Source organism: Helianthus annuus, chromosome 12, assembly GCF_002127325.2.
Source record: "Helianthus annuus cultivar XRQ/B chromosome 12, HanXRQr2.0-SUNRISE, whole genome shotgun sequence".
NCBI lineage: Eukaryota > Viridiplantae > Streptophyta > Magnoliopsida > Asterales > Asteraceae > Helianthus > Helianthus annuus.
This window is the reverse complement of record NC_035444.2, coordinates 23159053-23170651: the sequence shown is the minus strand read 5'-3', so window position 1 is coordinate 23170651 and position 11599 is coordinate 23159053. Positions and strand designations below refer to the sequence as shown.

The 11599-nt window shown below is 38.8% G+C and overlaps 2 protein-coding genes across 2 annotated transcripts; both read left to right on the top strand.

Annotated features, from left to right (window-relative positions):
• The first annotated feature begins 1076 nt into the window (after nucleotides 1-1076).
• Nucleotides 1077-2534, top strand: LOC110894390 (protein BIG GRAIN 1-like E). Its single transcript, XM_022141622.2, has one exon. It carries the CDS (start codon nucleotides 1369-1371, stop codon nucleotides 2383-2385), a length of 1017 nt encoding a protein of 338 aa, XP_021997314.1. The 5' UTR covers nucleotides 1077-1368; the 3' UTR covers nucleotides 2386-2534.
• Nucleotides 2535-9527: 6993 nt separating this feature from the next.
• LOC110892601 (uncharacterized mitochondrial protein AtMg00810-like) lies at nucleotides 9528-10321 on the top strand. Its single transcript, XM_022139755.1, has 2 exons — nucleotides 9528-9800; nucleotides 9971-10321. Exons 1-2 carry the CDS (start codon nucleotides 9528-9530, stop codon nucleotides 10319-10321), a joined length of 624 nt encoding a protein of 207 aa, XP_021995447.1.
• Nucleotides 10322-11599: the final 1278 nt, after the last annotated feature.

Here is an 11599-nt window from a genome sequence, read left to right as displayed (position 1 = left end):
ACCCCAAATATCAACATTACTGATTTAGACTCGCAACATACATGAATTACCTAAAATATCTTATCTTATTTATCATTCATATCGTACTCAAGGCAATTACTCCAAAGATTCACATACTCATATTTCGACTAACCGAATATAAGCAAGTGATTCACACAAATATATATTAACTAAGATACACGCGAAAGTAAAAATAGAAATAACACAACAAGAATAGCTTGCCTAAAACCACAAATTAAACTAGATGGCTAATACAAGAGGATCGATTAGATGCACGAAAGCGAGGAGATTTTAGAAGAGCGATTTCTGGCATTCATCTCTTCTCTAAAGAATTATGGTTGTTCTAAAATTAGCGACATAAAGTAAATGCCATGGTTTTGCGACCTTAACGTTTTAGTTACATATATACACTAGATCATATTGACATAAGTATTGTAATTTGGACAAGCATTGGATTTTGTAGAAAACATATATACACTTTCTTGAAGGCAAAAACTATGATAGATATTCTTGAATGTAATTTAAGGTTCTTAAAAGGTTATAGTATGTTGTTTTTATAGAAGATTATTTTCAAGTATCATCAAACGAATAGTAAGAAATTAAATACGACAATTACTACATTAACCCTAGTATCGACCCACATATGAATCCGGTTATAAGGTTATATCTTACATAAGTATAGAAAATGTTGTATGTGCTCACCACATATTATTGCAACCTCCACCTTTTAGTAAAGGATTGATACAAATTACAAAGCCCACATTTGATATCTAGTCCTTATCTTAAAAGTAGAAGTTTGAAAAATAATCAAAAGAATCCTTTTCCCCAACAATACATAGCAAAAAAAACTTTAAAATCACCACTAAAAAGAAGTGATATAAAGATCCATATGCAATCCATTCTTGAAGTGGTACCCTACTTGTCCCTCTACACTCAAACCTCACGGTTGTTCCACTTCTATTGGAGCCTTTTGCTTCAATACGGAACACCATAGCCACAACAATCAATACCCTACAGCCAACCAACCCTTTTTCACTATTAATCTCGATTCAAACTTGTACTTCATGCATTAAACACTTGTAATTTTGTAAAAACTATTCACATATCTAGAGCACATGGATGGCAAATATATTACTATAAAAGGCAAGGTTTAGTACTCAAATTTATGAATTTATCTACCAAACCCTAAATCATTCTATGAAACACTCTTTTCCTTACAATTTTTGTGCTTCTCATTCATTCCTACCCAACTCACGATACGCCTTTAATCACAAAGAAGCCTATATTAACGGTTGTAACACAATTTTAATTCGTGGGTAGCTTCGATCTTGTTTGTTTTCGAGAGAATTTTGTCATTTTATTTCAAGAATGTCCGCGAGTATCATGCTTTCATCCCAACCCAAGAAGCCGATCCATCATAGGAACGGTTCAGGCGAGCTTGACGTGTTTGAAGCCGCTGGTTATTTCTCGAGTGTCACTGAAAGCTTCAAAGACACCCATAAAAACATAAGTGGTGGATCGAACTCTTTTAGTAACAATACACAAAAGTATAACATGAGGCCTATAAGAAGAATGAGCCTTGACATGCCAAACCATAGAGGTAATTCCTCTCCCTTACAAGCAAGGTTGATAGAGAATCCCACCATGATGGGCAAAGAGAAGAAGTTCAAGCAACCAAGCTCACCAGGAGGCAAATTGGCTCATTTCTTGAATTCTCTTTTCAACCAAACATCTTCAAAGAAGTCAAAGTCCAAGAAAAAGTCAACAAAGGATGAAGATGAGAGTCCTGGCGGCTGGAAAAGGAAGAGGAGGAGTAGCATGAGCCATCTGAGTAGTGTGAACACCACCACCACCACCACCACCGCCGCCACCGTCGGAACCGCCACCATTGTGAGCAGTGATAAATCTTCCTTTTCAACCTCAGGCTTTAGAACACCACCTCCTTCTCATGTAACACACACCTCCACAAAGATTACAAGCTACATAGACCCAATAAGCTATGCATATCTCAAGCCTCCTCCACGTCAAATTACAAAAATACCCCTCACTGAAAACCTCAACAAGATTGAAACTTTCAACATAAAGAGTGATTTTCCTGAGAAAAACATGAGTTTTCGAAATGGGGTTGTGGAGAAAGTAAAGATTCTTGATGAAAAACAAGAAGAACATCATCCTTTTAAGTATGTTTCAAGAGAAGATGTCAAAGAATTCAAGAAGTTTAATAATGATGATGATGGTGCAGACAGTGATTCAAGTTCTGATCTTTTTGAGTTAACAAATTGTGATTTGGGTTATTATTCAAGAGGTTTACCTGTTTATAAAGCCACCCATATGGGTAGCATCAAGACTCAAGAGAGGTGCACCAATGTCGAGCTAAGTGTGTGATCTCAGGTTTACGAAACCCTAATCTTTGATCTTTCGCATCATATATTTATTTACTACATGTAGAGATTTTTTATGTTCGTTATTCAATTTAACTACCCTTGCTGTTATTTCCTTGATCACAAGTTATTCGTTTTATATTAATGGCGTGCAATGATAGTAACATATGTCTACTGTTCTTATTTGTGTGTATGTACGTACTTGTGTACATATGTCTTAGTGTGTTCTTGCTTTCTAAAAAAATGAATTATTTACTTTTTACATATAAATTAACAAAACACTTTTAATGGCGACCAACAAAACAATGTAGTTAATTATGATATAACATGCGTAATTAGGGTAAAAACCAACCTATGTGAGATTTGTGTTTTGACAATGCCTGATTTCTTCATCATGCGTAATTAGTCTTTGAAATTTACTCGTGTATAGTCGTACGTTAAAAGGCTCTTGTACGTTAACTGGGGTGGATGGGAGCTGGCTAAGGTGGTGGTTGAGCTGCGGTGGTCGGCCAGGGCGAGGCAAGATTACAAAAGTACAAAATTTTAACCTCCCGTGTAATTCGAGACCATGAACCCCGTTTTTTAACCGCTCGTTTACATGTATTATTTTCTTCTTTTCCTTCCGTAACAAATTGGGGAATATATCTTTTAGTCAAAATTAGTTGATAAAAGTACAAAATTTTAAGAGTAAATTGCTAAAATGGTATCTGAGGTTTGGTCACTTTTTTCACTTTAGTTTAAAACTCAAACCTTTTGAATCTAGGTCCTTGTGGTTTCAATTTTGTTGTCATTTTCATCAAAAATCAAAATCTGGTCAGATTTTTCAGTTAACATCCAATTTTTTTGTCTTTTTCCTCCCTTTTAATGAAGGGCAAAATGGTCTTTTAACGTTATATTATAACAAATTAAAAGCCAGGAAAAAATCAAAAAAGTTGGATATTAACTGAAAAATCTGATCAAATTTTGATTTTGGATGAAAATGGCAACAAAACTGAAACCACGAGAACCAAGATTCAAAAGGTTTAAGTTTTAAACTAAAGTGACAAAAGTGACCAAACCATAGGAATCATTTTAACAGTTTACTCAAATTTTAATATAACCATCATATGTTTAAACACAAATTGGTTTCCACATCACATCTATTAACATCATAAATATTTGGAAAAGTTCTTTGGTCCATAAATGAACAACGAAATGGTTAGTATTATGCGTTGTCTGTTGGTAGGGGTGTGTCAGCTCAGCCATTAACGAGCGCACACCGCCCCACCTCATTAATGCCGGTCATTAATGGGGACCCATTAATATGTGGGCATCGTGAAGCAAAAAAAAGGAGTCGTTGGGGTGATGATTTCGAGGGGGAAAGTAGCCGGGGGATTTGGTAGTAGCGGCGATGAGGGTGTGCGGGAGGACAACTGCACATGGCCCATTATATCAAGGGGCACGTGTTTTTTAAAAAAAATCCAACATATATATATATATATATGTGTGTGTGTGTGTGTGTGTGTGTGTTAATTTTTTTTTAAATAGTATACTAATATCAACTTCAAGATAAGCTCATTTACAAAATAATTTTTATTGTTTAGAAGTTAGCTCATTGACATTAGGTTTATGAGTCCAATACCCATTTAATTTAAAAATAATAATAAAAAAACATTATGTAAGGGCACATTTTTTCCGAGCTCGAACAAGGTACATTAATCTCAGAGACACCTCTAGGATTTGGGTCGGGTTTCTAAATAAAAAAGTATATTTATTTTTAATATTATACCACAAACCACTTCTGTATATACCGCATTTCTCAAGCAATTTTCACACAAACCTCTTCTAAATTGCATCCACAATTCACTCTCAACCATATTCTTATCATGCATCTCCCACCCGATTTCTCCACCTAATCGAAATACGGTAGAACATTTAATTATTGTCGCGGTTCAAGCGGGCGTGAATCTTTTATTCGATCATGATAAAACATCTGAATCATTAACAAGACGTGTTGCATTGCAAAGAGATCGTGAAGTCGCTCATAACCGACCCGTAAACGATTATTTTTATAAGAATCTGCTATGTAATGAGAAAACTTTCCAGTGCCGTTTTTGCATAAGTCGCCAACTATTCGTACTAATTGGAGGCGATTTAGACCACACTTATACATTTTTCCAACAAAGTAAAGATGCACGGCGATAATTTTTCAAATGCGTACGGCAGTGCAAATTACTCATGGGACAAGTATTTGAAAATGTCAGATAAAGTGTGTCGTGATATTCTTCAATTTTTTTAAAGGTATATTTTTAAATGTTATATTTTTATATTGTTCTGTATTGCTATCCATTTACTTGTTTAAATATTTAAATGTTATGTCATTTAATATTTAATTGGAGTTTATTATAATACATATTGTATCGTAGGTGTTATACCACTATATGTCAAGCATTATTTTAGAAGACTGACCTTTAGTGACATCCAAAGCATATTCCAAGTCCATGAGAAAGTATATGGTTTTCAATGGATACTTGGTAGCCTTGATTGTATGTATTGGGGTTGGACGACATGTCCAACCAATTGACGAGGATCACACCATCATGGTGATCAGGATGGCCCCACTTTGTTATTAGAAGCGGTGGCATCATATGATCTATATATTTAGCATGCATATTTTGGTATGGCTAGGGCACACAATTATATCAATGTTATTGAACAATCATCTTTATTTGACGACATTATAAACGGCGTTGCACATGGCACTTCATTTTATGCTAGTGATTTGGAGTATGAGTACGAGTATTATCTTACTGATGGTATTTATCCAGAGTGGCCCGCGTGTTTGTGAAAACATACTCAAGTCAACTTGATGAGAAACGAGTACATTTCACGAAAAACCAGGAATCTGCAAGGAACGATAATGAACACACGTTCGGGGTTTTGAAGAAAAAAGGGGTATTGTCTGACCTACTAGAATACGGGATAAAAAAGTTACAGAATGTTACGTACGTTTGCATTATTTTACATAACATATTTTAGAGACTTAGGTAAAGGGATTTGTCAATAATAGATTAGATCAACTTTGTATATTTAGATTAGATCTACATCTTGTATATTTAAAGATAAATATGTATTGGTTTTAAGGTTATCTCCTACCAAAAATAGTGTAGAGCCTTTTGTATTTATAGGGACTTGTGATCAATGAGAAGGGCATCGATTTTACTAAACCTTCATGGTATCAGAGCACGAGTTCTGATCCTCTAACCCTTCTTTTCTTCTTTCTCTCGGTCCCTAGTGTAGGATCGTTTGCACGACCAAAACGAGTCGTTCAGAAGAGTTCTAATCAATACGAGAGGCGGAAACAAACGTATTGACTTCGAATCAGCTTGATTTACACAGAGAATCACTTTAATTGTCTTCTTTATTGATATAACAGCAATTTACAGGCAGTAGACACTTCGGCAGCACTTCGGTACCGGAATTAGAACTGTTACAAATGAATAGGCAGCTTAGGTATTTATAGGAAACTCATTTCGCACGGAATGATCAAGAACCATTTCGTGCGAAATGGTCAAGGTTCATTTCGTACGAAATGGCCTAGCCATTTCGTGCGAAATGGACTCTCACCTCTAAATCCCTAAGTTCTCACACTTTGAGCTTTGTTCCATCTAATCTATTCACAAGACTCGATACAAGACGAAGTCGACAGACATATACACCAACACCTAGCATCATCCGACCCCCCACTATTATTCCGATCCCCCACTTTTCTTCACCTTTATGGCTTCACAACTTCACCCCGCAGTCACCGTTTCTAACATCCGCACCCTTATTCCAGTCACCCTGGATATTGAAACCGGCCATTACACAACGTGGTCGGAATTGTTCAAAATCCAGTGCAAATCTTTTCAAGTCTACGATCACCTCCAGCCTCGTGTCTCTCCTGCTACTTCTTCATCGGACAAAGAAAAAGAAAAAGACAAAGATCAAGCGCCGGCCGAGACCTGGGAACGGTTGGATTCGATTGTTCTGCAATGGATTTACGGTACAATAACCTCTGATCTTCTACACACCATTCTGAAACCCGACACAACAACTTATAATGCCTGGACCGCACTCGCAAATCTGTTTCAAGACAACAAAGCTTCTCGAACAATCGACTTGAACAACCGATTTGCCAGCACTCGACTTGATCAGTTCTCATCCATGACCGCCTACTGTCAAGCCATGAAAGTCATATACGATCAGCTTACAAATATTGGTTCTCCGATCACCGATGAACAGCTTGTGCTACAAATCCTAACTGGGCTCACAGAACAGTACGAGAGTGTCACTCTCATCATTCAATAAACAAAACCTTTTGCCAAATTTCTAGGAAACCAGATCCCAATTGTGTATGGCAGAGACAAGAAAAATAAATCAAGCCAAACAAGCAGATCACCTCGCCGGCACAGCCTAACCGCAACCACTGATCACAGCTCCTCCTTCAGGACTCCAGATGCTCGACACTCGGAAAACAGGTCTGATTTGGATCGCGGTCGTGATCGTGGCCGTGGTAGAGGTCGCGGGTGGGGCAGGAGTGCTTCTCGAGGACGTGGCGGATGGAATTCCTCGGGTACCCAGGCTGGACGTGGTGGCTGGACTAATTCAAGCACAAATGGACTGCATCCACAGTACCCATGGGTTTCTTTTTCTTCTCCACCTTGGGCCGGTCAACAATCACAACCTTGGGCCAGTCCACAGCAACACTCTTGGGCCCAATGGATGGTACCTCCATGCCCCTACCCCACTGCTCCCAAACCGAACAGTGCTGGCCCAGATGGTTTGGGCCCTAGGCCAGCCCAGAATTATGCTGCCAGTCAAGTCTCCTCTACCGATGGCTACACACCAACGGATTTGACTTAGGCTCTCTATCACATGGCACTCAATCCGCCTGATCCAAATTGGACAATGGACACAGGTGCGTCAGATCATATGACTTCTACTAATTTTCCGTCTTTATTTGATAATTGCATGTCTCGTAATATTGTAGTCGATAATGGCAAAACTATACCCGTTCTTGGACAAGGAAACCAAACCTTGCCACCACCCTTCCCACCTTTCAAATTAACTAATGTCCTTTATGCACCATCTTTAATCAAAAACCTACTTTCCGTCCGTCGTTTCACTAAAGATAATCATGTTTCTATAGAATTTGACCCCTTTGGTTTTATTGTGAAGGATCTCAAGACCAGGACTCCTATCCTACGATGCAATAGTTCTGGTGACCTCTACACATTGGATCCCACATAAGTGTCCAAGTTCATCTCCCCATCTACTTTTACTGCTGTGTCTCAAGATCTTTGGCATCAACGCCTTGGCCACCCTGGCTCAAATTTTTGCATTCCCTTAAAAATTCAAGTTTTATTGATTGTAATAACTCAAAAACTAAATTATGTCAATCTTGTGTTTTTGGTAAACATGTTCGCCTTCCATTTATTGATTCTGTTAATTCTACTTCTTTACCCTTTGATATCATACATAGTGATTTATGGACTTCACCAATACTTAGTAGTGGTTGGCACCGTTATTACATTTTATTTCTAGATGATTTTACCAATTTTTTTATGGACATTTCCTCTTAGTTTGAAATCACAAGCATTCTCAACTTTTCAAACTTTTTCTACTTACATTACCACCCAATTTGAGCGTAACATAAAACAATTTCAATGCGATAATGGAAAAGAATATGTAAACGCTATATTTAACCAATTTTGTTATTCACATGGCATGAAATTCCGATTTTCCTGCCCACATACATCGTCCCAAAATGGTAAAGCCGAGCAAAAAATTCGAACAATTAATAACATTATTAGAACCCTTCTTGTTCAATCCTCTATGCCTAACATCTATTAGCATCATGCTCTCGAGGTAGCCACCTATCTCCTTCCTAGCAAACTCCTAAACTACCAGTCCCCTACCCAATCTCTCTACCTCACTCAACCCTCATATACTCATCTTCGTGTTTTTGGTTGCTTATGTTATCCTCTAATTCCTCACACTACTATCAACAAACTTGAACATAGGTCCATGCCTTGTGTTTTTCTCGGATACCCCCCAATCATCGAGGATATAAATGTCTCGATCTTGCCACCAACAAAATTCTCATAAATTGTCATGTTATCTTTGATGAAACAACATTTCCCTTCTCCACTTCTCCTCAAAAGTCCCTTTCTTCATATGATTTTTTATCCACTCCTATACATCCTTCCTCCTGGACACATGTTACCTCATCCCCTACTTCACCCAACTCGGCCCAAACCCCATCACCAGCTTCCCCTACCTCCCACATTAGCTCACCCACCCATACCTACTCAACTCCGACCGATCCACCTCCACCTCTGTCCTCTCACATTCGGCCCAATAACCCTACCCCTAATCCGCCCATTAACCACACTTATTCTCGTCGGCCCAAGACCCATACAAACCCGATACCACCACCCCCTCCCCCTCCTCCGGTCGTTCCTACCCAACCGTCGACTGGCCGTACCATACGCACTCGTTCTATGGACGACATCTCTAAACCCAAATAACCCTTTAATCTTAACGCCTCTCTTGTCATTCCTTTACCTAAAACCCCCACCGAAGCCCAGTCTAAACCGGATTGGTACAATGCCATGACTATTGAGTTCAATGCACTTATTAAAAATAAGACGTGGGAATTAGTCCCTCGCACTGCAGATATGAATGTGATACGTAGTATGTGGTTGTTTCGACATAAATATCGCTCGGATGGCACGCTGGAGCGATACATTGCCCGGTTAGTTTGTGATGGCAGTACTCAGCAGGTGGGCATTGATTGTGGGGAGATATTTAGTACGGTTGTTAAACCGACAACTATTCGGACTGTCTTAACCCTAGCTTTATCTCAGTCATGGCCCATACATCAGTTGGATGTTACCAATGCCTTCCTACATGGCAACATTAGCGAAACAGTTTATATGTATCAACCCATGGGATTTCATCATCGCCAGTATCCGGATCACGTTTGTTTATTAAAGAGATCATTATACGAGTTAACAGGCACCCAGAGCATGGTACCAGTGGTTTACGGATTTTGTCTTGTCCATTGGTTTTCAGCAGAGTAAGTGTGACAACTCGTTATTTATATATCATCAGGGTTCTGACATGGCTTATTTACTTATTTATGTTGATATTATTCTTACAACATCACATGATACACTACGAGCTACTCTCATACGTCTACTGGCAGCCGAATTTGATATGAAAGATCTTGGACCATTGAGTCATTTTTTGGGGATTAATGTAACACGAAAGCACAATACTATGTTTTTGTCACATCAATCATATGCGTTAGAGATTATTGATCGGGCTGGTATGTCATCCTGCAAGTCGGTTGCTACTCTAGTGGACAAAAATCTAAATTTAGTGCTTCTTCAAGTGACCCATTTGAGGACCCTACGTTATATCGTAGTCTAGCAGATGCGCTCCAGTATCTTACCTTCACCAGACCTGATATTAGCTATGCAGTTCAGCAAGTGTGTATGCATATGCATTCTCCTCGGGTTGATCATTGGAATTCTCTCAAACGCATTATTCGTTATCTTCAGGGTACTCCCTCGTTTGGTCTCAGTTTGGGCACCTTCAGTGATCTCTCTTTACGCGCATACGCTGATGCTGATTGGGCTGGTTGCCCTGATACTCGACGCTCTACTTCGGGTTATTGTGTTTATTTAGGTTCTAATTTATTATCTTGGTCATCTAAGCGTCAGGCTGTGGTATCCCGTTCTCGTGTGAAAGCAGAATACCGTGGTGTTGCTAATGTGGTCGCCGAATTGTGTTCGATTTGGAATTTATTATTGGAATTACGTCGCCCCCTTCGGAAGGCCAGTGTGGTTTATTGTGGCAATATTAGTGCAGTTTATTTATCTGGGAACCCGGTACATGTAACACCCTTCTAATTACTATTCGAATTTAATAAAAATATGCTTATTTTTATATAAAAAGCATTTCACTTCAACACAAGTAGAAGTTTTAAAGTGATCACATACTAGTTAACTACTAACTAGTTTAAACATCTAAAACATGATTAGTTAATTGTTTACACTATAAACATTGTCTAAACAAAGTCAATTTAACGCGGAAGCCTCAAAAGTTCGTGTTTGGTTCTTCAAAACATGTTTGATCACCATCCGGAAAGACCCCATTATCACCTAGAGTCAAAACCACTTAAAATGTTAGTTTAGACATTGATATAATACATATAAACGAGTTCTAGCATCAACTCATCGAAACTAAAATAAAAATTAAGTTTTAGGCCTGTCGCTTGTCGCGCCAGACCCCCCTCATGTTGTCGCGTGTCGCGAGGACTCTCACGTGTCGCGCCGGATCCAAAGGATACTGTCGCGTGGCGCGGGGGACTCGGTTTTCCAGCAGGTGCAGGTTTTTGACCTGCATTTCCTGCCAGCTCCGAAATTTACAAATTTTAACTTCAAATGCCCATAACTTTTGATCCGTAGGTCCATTTTAGGTGATTCTTTTTCCTATACGTCTGTAATTTCATTACCGACGTGCCTATTACATTTATTATTTCAAGAATTCGGGTTACGAACCGAATGACTAAAATCACTATGTAATTATTCAACCCACCAAGTTTATACCAATTTTTGTACCAATGAGATAGTAACCTTAAGGCGCTCTTACCCAACATCCGGGGCTTAATATCACCGGCATTTCATTACTGTTGGGATTGAACCCTACCAAAGGAACAGATAATAAAAGCCAAAACTGGATCACAGCAGTAGATTCAGAATAAGCAGATGTTTGGTTGCAAGTCTCTCCCCTTGAAAGTGGTTTCAACATCTGCTGACCTCCTATCTGCTGATCATGCAAACTGCTGACCTACAACTGCTGATCAAGACAAAGTCTGATAGAAGAACTAAAGCTCTGCTGCTCAATCTACTGCCTTGGTTCAAGCATTGCTGATCATAACAAGAACTGCTGGGTTCACAGCAGTGGAAGGATGCAGCAGCAGTTTGAGTCTGTTTTATGTATTGAAATGTAATATCAGTAGTTAGCATAGCAGTGTTTGTATAGATCAGAGGTTAGAGTTTGTTAGGAGGTTAGATGTCACTTTCATGGTGACGTCAGCTTTGATGCTCAGTGGTTTGTAAGTGCCTATAAATAGAACAGTACTCTGTACTGTTCTGTTTAGCTCTTTCACCATCTTCTTTCTGCAC

Excerpts from the sequence above, each read along its gene's own strand:
- LOC110894390 (XM_022141622.2), top strand. The coding sequence starts at position 1,369 with ATGTCCGCGAGTATCATGCTTTCATCCCAACCCAAGAAGCCGATCCAT.
- LOC110892601 (XM_022139755.1), top strand. The coding sequence starts at position 9,528 with ATGGCTTATTTACTTATTTATGTTGATATTATTCTTACAACATCACAT. Across the intron at positions 9,801-9,970 it reads TAAATTTAGTGCTTCTTCAA|GGTACTCCCTCGTTTGGTCT; the intron begins GTGACCCATTTG and ends CGTTATCTTCAG.